This window comes from Cheilinus undulatus, linkage group 13 (genome assembly GCF_018320785.1).
Source record: "Cheilinus undulatus linkage group 13, ASM1832078v1, whole genome shotgun sequence".
NCBI lineage: Eukaryota > Metazoa > Chordata > Actinopteri > Labriformes > Labridae > Cheilinus > Cheilinus undulatus.
The window spans coordinates 3,350,582-3,373,528 of NC_054877.1; the positions used below are offsets into that span (position 1 = coordinate 3,350,582).

A 22,947-nucleotide genomic window follows, 5' to 3' on the forward strand; every position below is an offset into this window, starting at 1 on the left:
TAGGATATGTTATTATCAAACTGTTTGTCTGTATTTGGTGATAGATGCAAGTTTGCTTGTTTACATGCTGGGACTAAAATGAGATGAAAACAGCTGATGTTATAGTGATGCATGAGGCAGCTGCTTTTAGCTGAGATTCTCCTTCAAAAGTCTGAAAACTAAGCATGTTTAAGAAGGGTTGAACACTTTACACTTCCAGTTTTGTGGTGGCTGTTTCCTGGTTGGATGCAGTCACTTTTTGAAATCCACATGGGATGCTAAGCAACCTCAGCAGCCTCCAGAGAGTTCCAGAAACACCAGCAAGAAATAGGCCTGCATACAAGCAACAGCTTTAAACAACAGAGAGACATGTTTACACCTCTGTTTCTGTATGGATCTGATAGGAATGCACCATATTATCAGCAGATATGAACATTTCTGCCAATATTTACTACTAATATTTGAACTCTAATAATCTGCCTAAATCAGCTGTAAATATTATAAACAAATAAGTGAGAGGAGTTTTAGTCTGGACCAACAGACCTTTGTAAGCAGAAGTCTTTTTCTTTATTCATCATTCCTTACACTTCAAAGTTTATTTGAAGGACTGAAATGTGTTCATGAACCTACTTTAGTTTAGTTAACCCACTTTGTTTAAATACATTTTCAGTCAATAATATCATTCATTTCATATTTTCGCATCTCAAACCCTAAAAATGTCAGGTGGTGTGACCGTCTGAGTAAATGAACAGATCACTGACTCCATTAAAAATTACATTTTAATAATGAGAAACTCAAATTAGAATATTCTGGCATTATTTAATGGCTGAAATCTTTGAAACAATCAAATGTTAATAAAAATGGATCAATTTAAAGTTAGTAAGCTCACAGAAAACTTTTGTCTCAGAATTTGCAAGTTTTTAAATGTCAGGGTGGCACAACCGTAATCAGGGGATTTTTATTTTGAAATAAAGTGATATAAAAAAGATTTTAGCTCAATTTAACTTCCTTTTAACTCCAGCTGACACTCATGGCAGAGTGAAATTGTTTACAGAGCCTTTAACTTCTGCACACTCTTCCTTTCTTTTCTAACCTGCTCAATACAGCAGACATCCTCATGCACAGTTTTCAGAGTGAGATTGAGTGAAAAGAGAGCTGCATGGCTGTTCTATTTTTCAGCCACTAGAGGGCAGTGAAGCCTTTCTGCTGGCCTTTAAAGGGATATTTCAGGATTTTTGAAGTTGGGTCGTATGAGGTGCTTGACTATAGTAGTAGCATTAGCCTCCAGTGATTACCGTGTAATTTGATCCTGTTGTTATTACGAGCTCGTAGAGAGCCGGTGCATAGCAGCTGTAGATGGGAACATGTTGTTGGCGTAAATTAATGAGTTTTACGATAAAATAGGCCAAGAAAATATGTTGGCTCGCCTGTGCGCTGTGTCGAAAACGTACACAGCGCTTCACTTCAGGTACTAAGTTACGATGCAGCTTTCGCCATTTTGTATCCTTCCGCCTCCGAACACTGTTTACATCCGCCGGTCAGCTGTGTGGGTATGCTGTGTAGCGGTGTCAGGCATTGGTTACTACAACACGATGTGAGTTTTTTAATTCTTTTTTTTTTTTTTTTTTTTTTTTTGCAGATTCAGAAGATGCCGTGTACTTGCATTAATCCATGCTGTTCAAACAAGCACACCTCCTGGACACCATACAGATTTCACCGTATTCGGCTATGTGACATTGGTCTTCACCAACTTTGACTTGAATATGGATATAAACACCCCACTTTCTGCACTGAAAGGTTTATTGCAGTGCCCATTTTACCAAGCAGGACTGTTTAAAAGGACTACCAAAACACAAGGATAGGTTGGAGAGCTCCGCTGTACCTACACTTCAGGTAAACATTACTTACCGATATAAACATTTAAAACACACAACCAAACACTCGCACATTTACAGGCAATTGCATTACAAAGCCCAAGCCACAAAGCACGGCTTCCTGATGCCCTACAGTCAACTCCAAAGATGTGGTATTTCACAGAAATGGGTGGGCCTGTGTGACATGATTTTAGTGCATTTTCCTCTCCAACAGCTGAAACATTGTTTTCATAAGGTAATTGTGCCGACTGTAGCTTGTAACAGCCATTAGAGGAAAAAGGCAACTGTCATAAGCTTACCTGGATGACAAATTTCCATTTGGCCCTTCTGGTCGGGGTCTGTTTTTCCAATTTATCTTCGGAAAGTTGAAGAAGGTCCACAAAACACCGGTGATTAGGCAGGGAATTCTGGATGGAGCGTGATGAAGACTGCAGGCATCTGTGAGCCGCTATCCTCTGATTCAATAATGTCCTGAAGAAGTGTCACAACCAAGTCCCACTCATGACAACAGTAGCTCTCCGAGTGGGTTTGCATTTTCCACACCTACACCACCAGATAACTTGGGATCTCTCCTGTTCTAAACTTTTGACTGAAGGCTCTCTAGTCTCTCTTACAGCCCGCTTTCTAAGTCCAGTCTGTATCCATCTGTATAAGTTCTTCTTCAGTGTACTCCGGTTCATAAAAATATCCTCTTGTATCCACAGTAAACAGCACATCATTGTCACTCATGTTGAAATCGCTAATGCTATCATTGTTTTACCTTGATGTGGTGTTATTATTTCTGTAGAGCACAGCATACCCACACAGCTGACTGGTGGATGTAAACAGTGTTCGGAGGCGGACGGATACAAAATGGCGAAAGCTGCATCGTAAATTAGTACCTGACACAGAGGGGGTTTTGGGAGAAATGAAGCACTGTGCACATTTTCGACAGCACACAGGCAAGCCAACATATTTTCTTGGCCAATTTTATCGTAAAACTAGTTAATTTACGCCGACAAGATGTTCCTATCTACAGCTACTATGCGCCAGCTCTCTCCAAGCTCATAACAACAGGATCAAATTACACGGAAATCAACGGAGGCTAATGCTACTACTATAGTCAAGCACCTCATACGACCCAACTTCAAAAATCCCAAAATATTCCTTTAACTCAAACTGTAGCGAGGAGACAGACACTCAGACACTGTTCACTTGATGACAGCCAACTTGATGCAGATTAGAGTTAAGGGAGCATCTCTACTCCCTGTTTGAAATGGATTTCACTGGAAAAATGAATTCTTTTTGCCACTTAAGATTCACTTTTACTTGGACATTTATGTTGGCTTGACTTTTTCAAGTTCAACTACACTGTGGAAACTTCTCTACACTTGAAAATTCAATTGAAAGCCAACTCATAACAACATGTTTAAGTAGTTCAGTGAAGCTACATGTAGCTCAGCCACTACAGTTTCCCTTATTTCTAGCACAGACTTGAATCTTCAACATTTCTGCCACTCAAGGTATGCCAACTGAAGACACTACAAGTGCCCCAACCAGAGAGTGACCTCTAAACCAGGAAGTCCTCTTCCATCAGGATTCAGTAGACCATCTATCCACAGGCAGGAATTCTCTGACTCAGTCAGCAACTTCACTCATGGTGCAAAAGTGCCCAAAGGAATTCTGGGCTATTCTAGCCATGTTGTTGTTTGAACCACCTAAGGCCCTGCATGCACATATGAGGACATTTCATTTTAGCTTTTCAACAACATAGCAATCATTTCTAAGCTTAGAATATGTCAGATAATAAATCAAATACATATTGAAGTTGAAATCATTTGCAGGATGTTGGCTGAATTTCCTGTTTGAATTTTTATGCAAGTTTCCAGGATTTTGTTTGGATGTTTCTGGCACTTTCATGGAATATTCAGGGATGTATTTGTTTCCTTTTTTTAGAATTTGCTTGAAAATTTTCAGAAATTTACACAGAATTTATAATAAATTGAATTATGATCAAGTTTCACTGAAACATTTTGGGACTTCTTGAAGACATTTTTAGGTATTTTTTTATGGAAAAATTATTTAAAATACATTGAAGATTTTTTTTAAATAGAAAATGTATGTTATTTCTTTGGAATATTATGGAACATATGTGGCGTTTGGAGGGGAAAATTTCCAAGAAATTCCTGTCCAAAGACAAGGCTGATGTTTTAACTTCTAAGGTTCTACTGATCCAAAATAAGTGGTAGAAACTAAAAATGCATTCTGTCCACAGCTCCTCATTGATGAAATGTAAAACTTTAAAATCAGGTTTGTCCTTGAACCTTTTCCAGTATTCATGTTTTTACCACAGGTAGAACGGGAACATCATCACTGCTTCATCATCACACACACAGAATTCCAAAAATCAATTCTGAGAGAGCTGCTTCAAAGTTGCTTTTGTTTATGACCAAAATAAAAAGATCAATGAAAACAGAAGTTCATTTGATCGGGTTTCTGAGTACAAATCATTCACAGCTATCTAAGCCTGCGCTCAATGACAGTTTGCACTGTGACCCATCTTCCTGGGTGTGCGTCAGCCGCTCATTCTAATAGGCCAGCGCCCTCACCACCTGCGGAGGGTGCCCACAAAATGCAAGAAAAGTAGACAATGTCAAATGAAAGCATGTCAATAAAAACTCAAATGTGGCTCCTACAACAATGTTGGCTCAATAGTATGCTGTATGAAACATTTTGAAGTGTGTTATTGTTCACAGAGAAAGCCGCTGTGTGTGGCACTATTTTACAATGTGAGCTTCGGCTACAGGCTACGTGCTCTTCCACCTCAGAGTATCTGATCAGCTGTTTGTATCTGTGGGCTTGGTTAGACCAAACAAGAAGTATGGAAAGTAAAAAACAAGACTAAAATGGACTTGATCATATCAAAATGACTGCTGAGCAGTTCAACAGTGACATATACACCAATGCAAGCTCAACTAGTGAAAAGAATTACTGACAAGCGTTGAATCAAATCAATCAGGTTAATTAGAGCTGATAAATCATCTAGTGTGTAGTCTGACTAAGCTTTGGATTCAGACAGCAGAGTTTGAGCTACAGAGAACACAGAGACACTGAGGAACCTGAACCTGTCAAAAACCCAGGATAGAGCGGTTCAGTGAATGTGGTGTTGTAGGTGTGGAGGTGAATCAGTCTGTCAGAGGAGACTCTGTAGAAGGACAGAGAGCCAGCAGGATGGTCCAGATACACCCCTACTCTACCAGAGGATGAAGAGGAGGAGGTGATGGTTGTTTCTATGTAATTGTGAGTAACATGGTAACTACGATCATTGCAGATCAGACTCCAGGACTGATCATTACATCCAAACACACATTTTTTCAGGTTTCCTCTCCGTCTGATTCCTCTGTAACTCACTGATACTTTAACCCCTCCACTCCACTCGACCTCCCAGTAACAGCGACCAGTCAGACCAGTCCGACACAGCAGCTGAGGCCAGTTAAATCTGTCTGGATGATCAGGATATGGCTGATCCTCCTCCACTAATGTCACCGTCCTGTTGTTGTCAGACAGTTTGAGTCTTCTGTTCACTGTGTTTGTGTCCACTTGCAGCTTACAGGCATCTGATGGAGAGAAGGAGACACAACACAGCTGACGGTTATCATGTGATCATTCCTAAACAAGGTTACTGACAGAGTCAAACTAACATTTCATATTCAGCCCTGAATCCTGTTTATCAGCCCTGAAATTCTACTTCCTGTTTCTATTTGAATGTGAACAGACCACAGTGAGCTGCAGCTCCACCATCACAGACAGACATCAAACAGTTCAAAGTTCAGACATGGCTTTGACTTTAGATTCATGTGTTTCATTTCACCTCCTGTGTCTAACTTTGGCAGCTATTTTTAATTTCAGTCTTAATTTTGGTCTTTACATGAAATGCATTTTAGTTGGAGTCACATTTAGTCACATTTTAGTCATTTCTAACCTTTTTAGTTTTAGTCTAGTTTTAGTCCATAAAAGTCCCCACATTTTAGTCTTTACCTTTATTCCAAGCATTTATTCTCTGGTCTAAATCTGGTATCAAACCCAGGTAGTGTATTCTATGCACCCGGCCAAACCTGGGTCCCTGCTTTCTACAGCTGAGAAACAGAATAACTACAGCTGCATTGTTTTTCCTCAGTGGATTTCTTTACATTTTAGTCCAGTTTTAGTCATCTTGATGAAAACTCAACTTCGTTGTCAGTTTTAGTCATTCATTCATTTTCTATACCGCTTGTTCCATTCCGGGTTGGATGGGGGGGCTGGAGCCCATCCCAGCTGTCACTGGGCGAGAGGCGGGGTACACCCTGGACTGGTCGCCAGTCAATCGCAGGGCTGAAATATAGAGACAGATAACCAGGCACACTCACATTCACACCTACGGCCAATTTAGAGTGATCAATTAACCTAATGAGCATGTTTTTGGTGGTGGGAGGAAGCCGGAGTACCTGGAGAGAACATGCCAACTCCGCACAGAGAGGCCCTGACCGAGAAGCGAACCAGCAACCTTCTTGCTGTGAGGCCACTGTCCCGCTGTGCCGCCCTCAGTTTTAGTTGTGGTGGAAATCTTGTATGTTTTGTATATTTTAACCTATGTCATTTAGTCTGTAGTTTTAGCTGTGCATCTCTTATTGACCAAAGAATGACCTGGCGAACCTTCTGTTCTAACCCCACTGTAAATCCCTCTCTGAGCACAAAGGAGGTGGAAGCAACATATCATGATCACCACAGGGCAGTAAGTCATGAGCTGAGCAGCTGTATGTTGTAAAGGTCATAAAGAACACTTTTTGGGAAGTGACCATCTGTTTTATTGTACCCCAATTGATTTACTCTTCTGCTAAGGAAGTTCTTTGAAGTTGATCAAAGGCTCATGTGTTTGGTTAACTGCTCAAGGGCGTGTTTTAGACAGTACAAAAAGGGACTGGTCCAGTTGCTCATTGGGCAAACACTGAACTTCTATTGCTGTGTGATCTGTGTTTGCTCCCTCTGATCAGAGGAATAAAACACTTGGTGCATGCTATCTTACCAGTCTTGTTCTTTGACTCTCTATAGGCAAATCTGGAATTTCCCATAACATAGTCATCACAGATGTATTTTGTTCGTCTAGTTTTTCTCATGGAAAAAGGCTGTCGAACAATTTTAGTCAGAGTTTTAGTCAATGAAATTAACACTGCTGTTGACACAAATCAACAAGTTGCTCCTCCATTTCTGACGTCCATCTAACTTTATACTTCCTGTTTACTATCGTTGCCATGGCTGTGCTGTCGTTTTACTTCCTCCTTCGGCTCGTGTCTGCTCGGCTGTCCTCGGTGTTCACCACACACAACAGGATTTATCATCCTAAATATTGAACATGGGACATCGGGACTGCAGAGGTCATGTTAACTGAAAATTCTCCGTCACTGACAAAATATTTATAGGATGACAGAAAACTTTGAAGGCTGTCCGCCATTTTGACCAACTGGAATAATGAGGATGACCCTGCGTGCCAGCACACTCACACAGACAGACACACAGACCTTTTCTATTCTGCACACATGGTCCATGATGGAGGTTATTAAATCTATTCAAATATTCCTCTGGTAGCCTGTGGGCTCTATCACTGACTTGGACACCGTTGATTGTAAAACAGTATGATGGAATTGTTAAGACCCTGTCCGTCAAAATGACACACAGCAAAAGTCTAATCCAGCCTCTGAGGGACTGAGCCGTAGTGTTTCCTCTCCTCAGAACTCTAAAACTGTTTCTGTTTGATGAATGTCAGTGATTGTGAACGTGGACGTTCATACTCTCAGACCCAAAGACTGAGATGGATTCAGACACAGCCTCAATCATTGTTGCTTCAGATCCTTAACTGATTCAGGAGTCAAATTCATCATTGTGTTTTCACAAATCAAAAACTCAGACACTCACACTTCTTTAGACCTGGTTTCAGTCTGTGCCGTCCACCATGGTCCAGCCTGGAGGAAGAAACAGAGCCAGTTTAGATATCAGGGATGGGTCAGGATAGATTCAAACACTTTCATTCTTCATCTGACTTCATTTTCCTTTAGTTTTTCTGCTTGTTATGCAGGACTATCACCAGATGGTGGCAGTAGCACATCTGAGAGCTGTTTGATAACCATCATAAAAATCACCAAAGAAGAAGAGGGCCACTTCATTTTCATTTTCAGTCAGTGATTTTCCTCCAAATTCATATCCCTCTCTTATACCGTAGGCCTGTACTCAAAAATCAATAATCAATATTCCTCTCTCTCTCTCTCTCTCTCCAGTTTCCTACTGTATCCATCCACTATCCTATCAAAATAAAAGCAAAAAGTCCTTGTACAGCTGAAGTGCTGAGAGCCAACTTTAGTAGCTAGTAACAGTCTGTCTCTATGTGTCTTTCTGTCTGTACCTCAGTGTCTCCAGTCTGCAATGTGGATCCTTCTGTAGAGCAGACAGTAGTTTTTCTCCTCGTTTTCCTGGATGATTGTAGCTCAGGTCTAGCTTTGTCAGACAGGAGGAGCTCAGAGCTGATGCCAGAGAAGAACAGCCTTTCTCTGTGACCAAACAGCCAGACAGACTACAGACACAGAGACAAACAGAGACTCATAAAAAAGGCTGGAACTGAGGCATTACAGTCCCAGAATCCAGGCCTGCCCATGGTACTTTGAGTCTTCAACACCCCATCCTAAGATAAGATCAACTTTAGTGTTTCACAGAGAGAGACATTTTTCTTTGGCTCTTCACCCACACTGCAGCAAGAATGAAAACACTTCAACATAAGACACTGAGTATCAATAAATAACCCCACCCTAAAATCAACAAATAAAAGAGGTGTATAAGAGGCAGGATCTTCTAAATGCTGATGAATGAAATGTGTCACAGCTATGATGGCATTATCTGTTCCTCTGTTGTTCCTGTATGCAAACTGAAAAGGATCTAAAAACCAGCTGACCTCCTCTTTCACCAGATTCATCACAATTTACTCAAAACACTTAATTACAACTGAAGTAAGAGCTGCTGGGCCAAAGTCATGATTGTCTTTACAGCTTGGTTTTTATGAACAGGAATAATAACAGAGCGCTTCCACATAGAAGGAACAGAATGTGTGTCCAGAGATTTCTGCTAGATGGGGCACCAGGCCTCTGCAGATTCTTTACTGCAGGATTTACATAAACGGCCAGAGATGCCGTCTGGTCCTGGTGCCTTATCAGGACAGATGAGTGAAAAAAGTCTCTCCACAACATGCTGGTCAACAGTCACTAGAGTTCAGTGCAGCTAAAATGTCCAAAGCTTCTTTTTGTTCCTGTGAGAAGTCTCTAGTTTCAAACCTGCAGTAAAAATCATTTCACTCATTTGCCCTTTCTCCCTCATTGAACACATTAATACTGCTCTTAGCAGGGGACATGGTCCTCATCTTCTTCATTGAGTCCTACAGGTTTCTGGACTTCCTATGCTTTTCTATTTGGGAGACTTTAACACAGTTGTCATTGATCTTGCACTAACCTGAGAGAGTCCAGTCTGCAGTGTGGACCCTCCAGTCCAGAAGACAGCAGTGTCACTCCTGAATCCTGCAGGTCGTTGTTACTCAGGTCCAGATCTCTGAGACTGGAGGAGCTGAGGACTGAGGACAGAGCTCCACAGCTTCTATCTGAGAGGTTACAGACACTCAGCCTGTAAAAGACTTTAGGTTAGTCAAACAAGAACTCACAAAGGTCTCGACATATTAGGCAAAAGCTGTGACATCCTGACCTGAGAGACTCCAACTTAGAACATGGATCCATTAGTCCACAACAAAGTTGCTCAATTCCTGAATCCTGCAGGTCGTTGTTACTCAGGTCCAGATCTCTGAGACTGGAGGAGCTGAGGACTGAGGACAGAGCTCCACAGCTTCTCTCTGAGAGGTTACAGAAACTCAGTCTAGAACAGAAACAGAGGTAGAAATAAGTTCATGTTTCTAAATACAGACTACTTTTATCAGTGCAGTTGTGAGTTCACCTACAGAGCTTTGTTGGAGACTTTGACCACTGGCAGCAGCCTCAGAAGAGCCTCCTCTGAAGCACGGTATTTCTTCAGGTCAAACACATCCAGATCTTTTTCTGATGACAGTAAGATGAAGACCAGAGCTGACCACTTAGCAGGAGACAGAGATATGCTTGAGACATATCCTAATCCCAGGTACCGTTGGATCTGCTCCTCTAGAGAACGATCATTCAGTTCATTCAGACAGTGGAACAGATTGATGCTCTTCTCTGCAGACAGATCCTCATTGATCTTTGTCTTGATGTACTGGACTGTTTCCTGACTGGTCTCTGAGTCACTCCCTGTTTGTGTAAGCAGACCTCGTAGGAGATTCTGATTGGTGGTCAGTGACAGACCCAGGAGGAAGCGGAGGAACAGGTCCAGGTGTCCATTTGGGCTCAGTAAGGCCTGGTCTACAGCACTCTGGTAGAGCTGTGTCATTGTAGATATGGATGGTGTTTGTTCTTCTTTCATCAGATTGACTCCAGAGTTGATGAAGGTCTGATGGACATGAAGAGCAGCCAGAAACTCCTGAACACTCAGATGGATGAAGCAGAACACCGTGTCCTGGTACAGTCCTCTCTCCTCTCTGAAGACCTGTGTGAACACTCCTGAGTACACCGAGGCTGCTCTCATATCGATGCCACACTCTGCCAGGTCTGGTTCATAGAAGATCAGGTTCCCTTTCTGCAGCTGCTCAAAAGCCAGTTTTCCCAGAGACTCCATCATCTTCCTGCTGTCTGGACTCCAATGGGGATCTGTCTCAGCTCCCCCATCATACTTGATGCTCTTCACTTTGGACTGAACCACCAGCAAGTAGATGTACATCTCAGTCAGGGTCTTGGGCAGCTCTCCTCCCTCTCTGGTCTTCAGCAGATCCTCCAGAACTGTAGCAGAGATCCAGCAGAAGACCGGGATGTGGCACATGATGTGGAGGCTTCGGGATGTTTTGATGTGGGAGATGATCCTGCTGGCCTCCTCCTCATCTCTGAACCTCTTCCTGAAGTACTCCTCTTTCTGAGGGTCAGTGAACCCTCTGACCTCTGTCACCATGTCAACACACTCAGGAGGGATCTGATTGGCTGCTGCAGGTCGTGTGGTTATCCAGAGGCGAGCAGATGGAAGCAGGTTCCCTCTGATGAGGTTTGTCAGCAGCACATCCACTGAGGTGGACTTTGTGACATCACTTAGGGTTTGAGTTTTGTTGAAGTCCAGATGAAGTCGACACTCGTCCAGACCGTCAAAGATGAACACCACCTGGAAGTCTTCAAACCTGCAGAGTCCTGCTTCTTTGGTTTCAGTAAAGAAGTGATGAAGGAGCTCCACCAAGCTGAACTTTTTCTCTTTCAGCACATTCAGCTCTCTGAAAGTGAATGGAAATGTGAACTGGATGTCCTGGTTGGCTTTGCCTTCAGCCCAGTCCAGAGTGAACTTCTGGGTTAAGACTGTTTTCCCAATGCCAGCCACACCCTTTGTCATCACTCTTCTGATTGGTCCATCTCTTCCAGGTGGAGCTTTAAAGATGTCTTCTTGTCTGATGCTTGTTTCTGCTCTGTGTGCTTTCCTGGATGTTGTTTCCATCTGTCTGACCTCGTGTTCATGGTTGACCTCTCCAGTCCTTCCCTCGGTGATGTAGAGCTCTGTGTAGATCTGATTCGGAAGGGTTGGGTTTCCTGCTTTAGCGATCCCCTCAAACACACACTGGAACTTCTCCTTCAGCTTAGACTTGAGTTTATGTTGGCAAACTGAAGCGGAATTTCCTGAAAGAACAAGCAACGAATGATGTGAATGAGCTGATCCTGCAAAAAGCTGTAATTTAAAAGAGAGGCTGTGCAGTTCTTCTTCCTCCATCAGTTTCATCCACAAATCTCATCAGATGTTCAGTGGGTATGTGCAGAATATTAAAGCAGAGTGTGGAAATGTAAACCTCCTCTTCATCTCTCCATCATCTTAAATCTACGTTTCCTTTTTACTGTGAAAAACTTACTGTTCCTCAGACAGTCAGCCAGCTCGTACTGCTTCATTCTCCTCAGGAAGTTCTCTGTGATCTTCACAAAAGCCTCTCTGCTGCTCCTCTGCTCTTCATCTTCACCAGCCAACACCTCCTCATCCTCACTGTGACGTTCTGGGTTCTCCTGACTCAGAACCTTCTGAAATCTCTTCAGTTCCTTCTTCACAAAGGTGATAATGTTCTCCTCCAGCAGCTGGAACACAAAGACAATCTGAATGTTTAGAGGACAGCCTGTGTTTGATCAGACAGACTGAAAAACAGTTTACCATGATATCTAGATAGATGTGCTCCACTGGAAATGATGATGTACACACCATAAATATGGAGTCCAGCTCTGTTTGATGCTGCTTGGACTGATCACTGAAGAACTCTGATGTTTCCAGCTGACCTCTGGAGAAAAAATACCAGCTTTAAGGACATTTGATGACAGAGTTTGATAGCTCAACAAAATGGCGCAGGGTAAATGTAGGAGCTTTAAATGATAATCACACATTTACTCTGGTATGGACGTAGGCTTATTGAAAGAGATCAGATCCTCAATAACTGACCCCCTAACACCTCTGACTTAAACCCCATTGTCTCAAAGGAGGTCTCCAAAGTCTTGGCAGTCTGCTGTGGTGGCCCCTCTACTCAAAGATGGAGACCCTCCTCTAGTTGTCAACCTCAGGCTACTTTACAGAACTACAACTACCCCCTGGAAGACCTTGGAGGTGCTGATCCTCATCATGACCACGTCACACTTGACTATAAACCGCTTCAACATCTGCTGGAGCTCCCTGGCTGAGGATCTAACAGAAGCATGTCATCTGCAACAAGTAGAGATGATTCTGAGTCCCCTAAACCAGAATGTGTCTTGAGATTGCTTTAAGAAAAAGGGATCTATCATCCTGATCTGTAGGGATGAGTACTGAAATCTGGTACCAACATGGCACCAGTTCCTGCCAGTCCAAATGAAAGGTACAAAATACCTTATGGAATTAACATACAGGGTTTTTCCTGGCTCAATCTGAGTCAGGGGTGGTACTATTCTGATCAAGTTTGTGCTGACCTTTCTAGGAGGTTCCAGGGGCATTCTCTCCAAGGAGACAAATGTGACCAAAGCTAGTAAAAACTCCTGCAAGTCATCCAAGGTCATTTATCTGGCTTCGGTCACAAACGTACATTTTAAAGATAATAAGATCAATTAATTTCTTGAGGGGAGCATCCCTAAATCCCCCAGACCCTGACAACAATCTTTGGTCTACAGCAGGGGTCAGGAACCTTTTTGATTGAAAGAGCCATTTTCGGTCTCACTCCCTTCCAGAAAATTTCTGAAGAGCCGCAAAACACATTTAGAACCATCCAATGAAGGTGACACAGTCAGTTAGCCTAAGTCTTTGTCTACTGACATAGCTGACTGTGAAAAGGTATGTGGCCATCCACTGATTTGTTTGACCTCCCTGATAACTTTCCACTTAGTTGTTATTTTATCATTACTTGGCATTTTAATCATAATTTTCATTTTGATGCATTTATGGATTTAGCGCTGTTGCCTCACAGCAAGAAGGTTGCTGGTTCGCTTCCTGGTCAGGGCCAGGGCCTTTCTGTGCGGAGTTTGCATGTTCTCCCCGTGCACACGTGGGTTCTCTCTGAGTGCTCCGGCTTCCTCCCACCACCAAAAACATGCTCATTAGGTTAATTGATCACTCTAAATGGACCGTAGGTGTGAATGTGAGCATGCCTGGTTGTCTGTCTCTATGTGTTGTCTGTCTCTCTATGTCAGCCCTGCGACTGACTGGCGACCAGTCCAGGGTGTATCCCGCCTCTCGACCAATGATAGCTGGGATAGGCTCCAGCTGGATAGATGGATGGACAGAAACAACTGTGTACACATTTTATTTTCATCTCTAAGTGCTATTATCAGCCAGTGATTATTTATTTTATCCTTGATGATACTGATATAATCATTATCATTACTTCTTTATTCATCCACACACACTCCTTACACCTGCTGTCAGAGTTAATACAGGATATTGTAGTAGCCTACTGTTCACCTACACATGTAGTAGTGCAATTGGAAATACTGTTTTTGCCTGATCAATAAACATTAGCACCCATGATCACCGGGTCACAGACTGCATTAAACCATATACTCAGGAGGACAAACCAAAGTAATAACAATAATCACTCCAAATATCCATGACAGTAGAATCAGCTTTTAACAGCCTTTCTCCCTTCCTGTGACACGTCAGCACCGTGGACAGTGCCACAGTAACGCACGTGACATTTTCAGCACAAACATCAACAATCTGATCTTTTACAACACAAATGCACACTCCTACACTGAACCTGACATTCATTACACACCAAAAATATTCAAATAATCATCAAATGTATCACTAAGTGGTGCCCCTCTCCCCACCACTCCACCACTGTACCGGCCTGTGATGCTGAGTTCAGTAAGGTTTGGGACCCTTAACACCTGCAGTGCCCAAACAGAGACGTAAAGCAAACATAAACTTGGATATGTATGATGTTCTGGGAACTACAGGTCACAGAGAGGAGAAAGATCAAAAAACAGAACATCGAAGGCTGTATTTCAGCACTATCGATGCGGTGCTAGTGAGATGGATTCAAGATTCAGCGAGCGCAGCTCACAGCTGGCCAGTGCGCTTGTGGCACTGAATCCTGAAAATGAGAACTTTCTTCATGCAACAGCTGTGAAGCACATAATGAACATCACTGGATCGACTGTCATTGAGAGTGGATTTGAGGTAGCCAAAGAGTTTTTTCAGTTGACAGAAAAATATCAACAAAACAAAGAAAATGTAACTACATGTTGACTGATGTTTCTTTGAAATGTTGGTGCGCCAAAGCGTGCTGTAGCTGTGTGCGCACGAGAGGGAGAGAAGGGAAAAGAGAGGGAGAACACAGTGCGTTGTGTACGTGAAATTTAATTTTAGCAATGTTTCAAAGTGAAACCTGCTGTGTTATTAACTGGCAAACACATGTATAGATAGAATAGAATCAGTTTTATACCATGATCTTGGTGAATACTCGATTCTGATTGGCTCTGAAAATTCCATTGGTGTCAATTAACTTCTGATATAGGGACACCTTTCGAACTTCTCAAGTAGTCCCGGTCAAAAAAATCTTTTCAGTGTTCCAAATTAATGTGCAGGAGCCATTAGCCGTTTTTCCGTTAGGAGTAACCATAGCAACCTGAAACAGTCATATTTTCTGAGCAGAGAGTACAGCGTTGCCAGCCTAAGCCTATGGACCGTCATCAACGTCACTTTAATGACATAAATAAAATGTCAGACTCCAGGTTCAAGATCTGTAACCTAAGATGGTCTTATCTTTTATATCTGACGTTGTTGACATAAAAAGGAATATGTATGCTCTCAACTGTAATGAGAGGTTCTGCTCTCTGTTTACTTATGTAAACGAGCAGCGACACAAGCCAGTGATGTATGCTGGATATATGTGACAAAATGTGGATGTGCTGTATGTCTATTTACGTGTGTCAATAAAGTTTTCTCTCTGTCATAGACTTCTACAATCTATGTTCAGAGAGAGGGCACGAAATCCAGTTAGAGCAGAGCTGATGCCCCACTGTATGATTATTCCTCTGTTAAAAATTTGGTCTAGTAGTCCAGTACTAAATATGTACGTTAGAAACACTGAGCAAACTGACTCTGCTAACAGACGTACGTCTTCTCTCCATCACCTTAACACTGAGAGGTGAGTGTCGCAAAAACTCACTTTCCTCCTGTTCTAACTGCTATCAACTATTTTCAAAAGATTTAAATAACACAAACAAAAGAAAAGAAGGCTCTATTTCTTTGAAGAGCCAAAGGAAATGCTTCTGACAAACCAGCAGGATAATAGCTGATAAATATTGTCGTGTCTGATGGACAACCAGCACCTGCAGGGCGTAGACAGCTCCGTGTCACGTCTGTGACCTCGTAGTGCTGAAGGAGGAATTATCCTGTTTATTCAAACAGCTGGTCTGCTAAAACTAAGCTTTCTATCAGATGACTGTTCATGTTAGCTTACAGGTTTAAAGTCTGATCACATGACTCTCCGTCTCACCCGTCTTCATGTCTTTTCATTGATAAATCTGTTGAGAGAGTGTGCTGCGGGGACTAGTTTTTTAGTTCCATTGTGACTTTGTATTTATGGCCCGTCCTATTTACTGGAGTAGTGAATAACGTTTACATTCCCTAAGAACGTTATGGGACTGGAATGGCTATTCCAGTTATTAGTCAAGCCCTCAGGCGTTACTAGGGGAAAGAAATTGTTGTTTTTATAAAACTTTCGATTTTGATCACAAAACATATGAAATCATAAATTAGTCGTTTTATTAATTATTTTTGTTGGCAAGTGACCATGGTATAAGCAGGTTAATGCCCTTCAAGGTGTCCAATTATCAGGGATTAATGGACTCCACGGAGGCAACTGTCCAACATGAAGCAGAGGACGGTTCACACCTCCACGTCGTCCATTAATCCCTGATAATTGGACACCTCGTTGGGCATTAACCCTTACATAAACGAGAATTTGTGCCCCCCCTGCAGTTGTCTTAATGCCCCCTGTTAAATTTAATCTGGCGCAGGCTCTGGTAGAGAATGACAATAAAACTTGAGCTTACCTGTTCATTTTGCTCAGACAGCCCCCTGTTAATCCCTTGGCCACCTATCTCTCTTTCTTCACCTGACTGATGCATTAAAGTGTGAACTTGGCTTAGTTTTTCAAGCTGTTTTTGAGAAGATACCGTCCACATTCTCCGCTGACACTATTTTAGTCCGACAGATGCACCAGTATGAAACGTCTCAAAGTTGATTGTAGTTTTCACATTCCAACCTTCCCTCTTGCTTCTAAACCAGATTTCAAAAATTCAAAACTAAACTTGTGTGATGAGTACAAAACTCCTGTAAAGTAAAGTTAAAAATGAATGAAAGAGCTACAAGTTTAATGGATAAAATATACAAAACTATTCCAATATAGGATTACAAAAAATATTTGTTGAAAATTAAATTTAAAAAGTTCTCTTTATTTCAAATTTGGCACAGCTGCAAAGGGCCACTTGGGAGGGGCAAAAGAGCCACATGCGGCTCCGGAGCCGTGGATTCCCGACCCCTGGTCTACAGTGTAAATAAACTCATTAGCTTTTATGTTTTTATAACAGTCATTCTAAACAGGGCACATCTATTATTTCAATAACATGGTCTAAATGTGAGAGTTATGCTGTTCAAGAGGATTAGCCAACCCTTTAACCCCCTGAGGCTCTTCACGTGGGCTTAAATAACTGACGTACTGATAAACTTCACCGTGTCTGATGAAAGAGTCTGAGACTAAATGTACGTTTTAACACTGCTCATTCATTGCTGCTCCACTACATTATGTCATTAAACTGTAATTGTCATTCAAACATTTCAACAACTCTGGGTCAAAAACTGCTTACCTTCAGGTGGAACACCTGTCCAGACAAAGATCTGTTCCTGTTTATAGAAGCTAGCCCTCACTGGCTCATGAAACTGTCTTATATAAGATAACTGTCAGTTTATTTAATGATTTCTTACCTTCCATCTGCAGATTGTTTGAAGTCTATCCAGCAATCAGCAGACTGGCCACTGTTCATGGACACACAGCTGGGTTCAGGAGAGTCTGGGCTCTGCTTCTTAATCCTGAGACTAAAAAAAACAACAAGATATGTTTACATATAGAGATGATAAGTTGATGTTAGCTGTTGTTCAGTAGTTAAGCTGCTTTAAAACAGTGATGATGATGATGATGATGATTGAGGAAGAATACCCTGTTTGATCAGCAGTGGATCTTAAGAATAGCCACTATCCAATCCAATGCAGGATTAGTAGGAGTCTATTTTCAGACGCTGCTCAGCTCTAATGAAATATCCATGTCCACTGTTCTTCCTTAAGATATGTTGGTTTTTTTATTTAGATCACTTCACTTTGAACACAGTCAATAATAACAATGTTCCACCTCATCCAAGCTCAGAATAATAAACATCAATTGTCCATTTCATTGAGGTTACTCAGGTTCACATGGTTCAAAAACTCCATGTTTTCATTCATGGACCTGAATGCAGTTTCCTGTCTTTATACTCACTATGAGCTAGAGCTCCAAGTCAGAAATACACTCAAATTATTTCAACACAATGTGGCTCCAACACTTCTCAGTGATGATGTTAGTCCTCATAAACTGATGAACTCAACTGCAACCACTGTTCATTTAAAACTATAAAATCAAACCCTCCTGGATTATTTCTATGATGACGGAGAGACGATGATGAATGAAAGACAACAGTGGCGTGGTCATCATATCTACAGGGTCCAACATTAATGGTTGCCTGACTGCTTGGGGCAACTTCAAAAAGCCGATGGGCAAGCAAAACTTGTGAGGACTTGCCTGATCGGGCAAGCACAACTGAGCTTTTCTGTTCATTAATTTTATTGTTTCCTCTCTCGTTTCTGTTACTACGGAGCCCCTGAGTAGCCAGATGCAGTGTGTCGCTTCGTCCGTTGGCTGAGCGTGTCTGCTGACGTGCTGACAGCTGCACAAACTTTAACTAAAAACCTTTATGAAGGTAAACACTGTCAGTAAAGATTCATGGTAGGTCACACCAATAAATCTGTCACCAACATAAAGAAGACAGGCTTTAACTTCCAAAGTTTATTATTTTAAATCCGTATTTTCGTCGGATGTGCTCCAAACGTGGGTGTTTTATTTGATCTTTAATGCACTAATGATCATAAATATTGTCAAAAGAGCAGAAATATAAAACCAAAGCTCCAAAATGAGGCAGGGTGAAACGATGTGTCTGGAGAGCTGCATGAGTGAGGCAGGGCTGGTTTTAGTCATTTGGAGGCCCAGGGCAAAGACCGATATGAGGCCCCTCCCCCTTTAACCAAAGGATTAATAATGAGTGGAAAAAAATGTGAAAGCATCTCTTTTATGTCAATAAAGTCACAGAACTACAGTAAAGGCTCCAGTGTGAGATATAAATACCCCAAAATAGCCAACTATAATTCATCATATTCTTTGAAAAGCATCTCAGAGCTCAAACTCAGCACATTCTAATATATTACAAAATCTTTTCAGGGAATGAAAACTTTATAAAAAAATGATATAAATATGATTTATAAAAACAAATCATGAAAAATTGAGATACAAGGTTTTAGTCTGATATCAGTGATAAAATAAATATATGATCATTATCAGTGACAGATTGGTTCTTCTGACGCTATACAGACATATGTATCCCATTAACCTCTTAATTATCCACCAATCCACTGTTTTTTTTTTCATTTCAACTACAGATCAACTGATCTGTTATCTACCTTACATTCCAGGTTTGTATTGTGGCTCTCTCTAAAGTATCTTTTTAGACAACGTGGCTCTTTGGTAGAATAAGGTTGAGTACCACTGGTCTAACTGTTACAGTTACAGGGTGGAACTGTGAAATAGCCCTTTAAAGGGGCACTATGTAGTTTTGGGGAAGACATTTTTAATCAAACAAGAAAAATTTTAATTGGTTGATTTTCACGTGTCGGCAAAATTTCTTCAGTTTCATGATGAATAAACCAAATAAAAACAGAAGAAAAAAAACATTTTATACTTGGTGCATAAGTAGCAGACCCCTCCACCTCTCTTGTGTCGGTGTTTTGCTGACCTCATTTTCCTCTGCGAATAGTTGGTTTCATCAGTTGCGAAAAAATATTTTTGAGTTTGTATTATTACCTTATTAGTATTGTAAATATGAAATTTCTGAGTTTGAATTTCTTCAGAAAATGGTGCAGCTTTCACACTGCACTGATCTGTACAAAGTTAAATATAATTTTCAGTGGGCTAACACATAGCTAATAAATACCGTTTTCTTTAAAAAGAAGTGTTGTGTATTGCTTTCCACAGTCAACAGGCAATGGATTTTAGTTCTAAGTATGTTGTGAACAAAATGTATGCACTTGACAGCCAGAAAAAGTACCTCCTAGACAGGGCAAGCAGGAATTTTGATGGGGCAAGTAGATTTGGGAAGCACTTGCCCTGAAGGGCAAGTAGGAAAAAAACCTTAATGTCGGACCCTGTATCTATAGTTTTATTCTATTATTCCTTACCTTTTACGTGTAGGCTGTTTGAAGTTAATGATGGCACTTTTAGACCGGTCACTCTTCATGGACACACAGCTGGGTTCAGGAGAGTTTGATCTCTGCCTCTTCATCCTGATTCTAAAAAATAAACACAGAGTTTAATTATAGGTATGCTTATGTAGAGATGATGTGTTTGTTTGGAGATAATTTGTTTATCTAGAGATAGGTTTGTATAGATATGTTCACCGCTGTAAGCTGTCATCATCAAGATGTACTAAATTGACCGGAACTTGGAGTTTCGCTTCACCCGTTGTCCCTGAATGCATCTCTCACAGCAGAGAGCTCCTCTCTAACTGCTCTGTCCTGCGCCTGCGCTCATCCAGAAAACTCCTCTGCACATGCGCATCAGCGGCGAGAAGCAAGGGAGAGGAAGGTAAACACCCAAACACAGCAGCCAGCCTGGCTGGTTAGCGGGGAGCTAGCTGACTTTTGAGACAGCAAGAAACAACGCTGGGCTGAAGCAGCGTTGAGCAGTCATTCAACTTTGAAAAGGAAGAGGCCGAACTCATGCGGTGTTCGTTCAAATACGCCACAAGATGACTCCGAGATAACAGTGGCAGTAACACAACACGTCACTAAAGACATGAGTCTAGTGTTGTTGAAAAGTCAGGATTTAAAAAATCTCATAGAGACGCTTAACCCAGAATACAAGATTTGCCTGGGTGCGAGCATTTTGCTGAAAACTCCCTGCCAAAGTCGTACATGTCAGAAAGAAGACGGCCCAGCAGTGGACAAATGTGATCCACTTCTCAACTACGGAGACTTATGTCAGCCTTACAGTTCAAAATCAAAACACTGACAACGAGGGGTTAAAATGTCCCCGCCTCCAGACAAGCGTTTTCCCCCATGATCACACAGGAGAGTTTATTAAATAAGGTTTAAAGACACTCTCATCTCATGAACTGGTCAGAAACTGGTCCAGCATTCATCAGCATGGATAGCGGACTATTATAATCACAGCTATGAGCTTGAATGGTGGACTACACTGCAGGGTTTTGGTCTTCATGTATAATTTGTGAGTTTTGTGTAGGTTTGCTTCACCTTTAATGAGGAAAATAATCATCAATAGTAAACAAAACACAGAAAACATTTCAGGACTTTCCATACACTGTAAAATACCAAATATTTTATGATTTATGTATTTTGAATTATTATTAAAAGATTGAATTAAGTCCTTTTCAAAATAAAACTGCTTAATTTGACTTTATATTGATTTTGACTTTCTGCAAACAATTTTATTAAAAATCCAATAGAACAGTCTATTTTAACCACCAAACTAGTGTCATTTGGGGCTGAATTAAATACAGCTGCGGAGAGGCCATTTCAAAATATCGCGATATATATCGTGTATCAGGATATAGCAAAAAATACCCCCGCAACCCACCACCACAAATAGATTCCGGTCCTGTGGGACACTGTATCCGATTCCTCAATCAGGAAAAAAAAAAAAAACTGAAAACGTTGTTTGTCCGTGCTATTAAAGTGTCGTTTATTTTACAGACATTAAAAATATTGAAGCTTTAAGGAGCACCTTTCTCCAAGCCATCCCAAGTACTCTCCCTAATGTTATTTACCTCCTAAAATCAGTAGGTTAATCATAAATGGCCTCGTTCAGACCGCTGTCAGCTGTGGTGGTCAGATTAATTTGTGATCCAATGTTTCAACCCTGTCATATATTTAAGTCTCGATACCGATGTCCAAAGTATTCATAATGATTCTGTAAACATTTTAAAATGTGTACTGACACTGTCTGAGACTGTTAGTATGAGGAGCATGTGTTTTACATATGTTTGATCATCTTTTTCCCTGTCATTTTCAGAGCAAGCACACCACATGAACCAACTTCTTCTATGAGGACTACATCCCAAATAAATGCATGCACTGAAGAATGTAAATAACAAAATCTGTGTCTCCTCCGTTTGCTTCGTTTTGAACAGGCACCTGCACAGTCACCTGTATTTTCTTTCCCATTTCTACGGCTTAAAACTTCGTTTGTGACTACACAAACACCTTCCTCTCTGCTTTAATGCATCTACGGACAACAATACAGACCTACATTGGAGCAGCGAGCGATGTTATTGCATTTTAATGCCATTTAGAAGGTAAACAAGAATCGTTGGAAGCCACGCCCCCCAAACATCTGCTCCGACTGTCACCAGTTAATTTGTCACCAGTTAATATGACACACCGGGCCGAGTGTCCTGGTTTTCGGTAATCAAAATACGGTCACCCTAGTGTTGGAGTAGCACTGGTGCTAGCATCCCGGCTAACAGTTTCCTCATGTTGGAGCTGAAATGCTGACCAGTTTTTCCTGGTATTGATAGTCTGATAAAAGAATGTTAGTTTTAGTGCTGAGTCAGGGTGAATGGAGCCTAGCTCTCTCTCTGGGTCTCTTAGGGGCTCAAACGCGCTCAGGCACGGTCCGGATGGCCTGGTGAGAGTGACTGCGCCCCAAATCCTCTGTCTCAGCTTGGACTAACCTCCCTTTAGGAAATCTAGTCAGACTTCAAATCCATACCTGGTCTTCCTCTGTCCCCCAGAGCTCCGTCAGACCGAGCTACCGTCCCACACACATGAAGAAGTGTTGTCGTTGTTGATCCGGATTAGTCTGGTTTCTGTTAGACCTGGACTTTTCTGAGTAGTCCTGATGACTGTTCACTCACTGTGAGACGTTGAAAACCAAAGTTAACTTCTGAGTGTGGGAGGGGAGGACTGCGCTCATATGATGCTGCATTCACGGGTAGTCCGAAATTAGAGCTTCACTACCGGAAATGTCCGATGTGTCCCAACTTTTCTTTGAATTCAAAGCTGTCAGCTGGGGAGGTAAGACTTTTTTATTTCCTTCTCTGTAGATCTATCCATGAGCATCCGAACAGTACAGAGACTACAGTCCTCAATGGACTCAGGACCA

At 41.6% G+C, this 22,947-nt stretch overlaps 1 protein-coding gene across 4 annotated transcripts; it reads right to left on the reverse strand.

Annotated features, from left to right (window-relative positions):
• Positions 1–740: 740 nt before the first annotated feature.
• Positions 741–22,724, reverse strand: LOC121520100 (NACHT, LRR and PYD domains-containing protein 4E-like). 4 transcript variants are annotated; one of them, XR_005992759.1, is made up of 12 exons: positions 22,555–22,723; positions 20,004–20,114; positions 17,451–17,561; positions 12,201–12,276; positions 11,863–12,079; positions 9,856–11,635; positions 9,606–9,773; positions 9,360–9,527; positions 8,266–8,433; positions 7,782–7,828; positions 4,868–5,449; positions 741–4,670 (listed from the first exon to the last, which is right to left on the reverse strand). XR_005992759.1 is itself a non-coding variant. In XM_041803373.1 (11 exons), exons 2-11 carry the CDS (start codon positions 20,105–20,107, stop codon positions 4,923–4,925), a joined length of 3,366 nt encoding a protein of 1,121 aa, XP_041659307.1. In that variant the 5' UTR covers positions 20,108–20,114; positions 22,555–22,723; the 3' UTR covers positions 741–4,922. The 4 variants fall into 4 exon arrangements, 3 of the variants coding, with proteins under 3 accessions (XP_041659307.1, XP_041659310.1, XP_041659308.1); XM_041803373.1 differs by having other exon boundaries at positions 741–5,449; XM_041803376.1 differs by lacking the exon at positions 8,266–8,433 and having other exon boundaries at positions 741–5,449; positions 22,555–22,724.
• Between the last annotated feature and the right edge of the window lie 223 nt (positions 22,725–22,947).

Excerpts from the sequence above, each read along its gene's own strand:
- LOC121520100 (XM_041803373.1), bottom strand. The coding sequence starts at position 20,107 with ATGAAGAGGCAGAGATCAAACTCTCCTGAACCCAGCTGTGTGTCCATG. Across the intron at positions 17,562-20,003 it reads AAACAGCCTACACGTAAAAG|TCTCAGGATTAAGAAGCAGA; the intron begins GTAAGGAATAAT and ends TGTTTTTTTTAG. Across the intron at positions 8,434-9,359 it reads TGCAGACTGGACTCTCTCAG|TCTGTCTGGCTGTTTGGTCA; the intron begins GTTAGTGCAAGA and ends CTGTGTCTGTAG.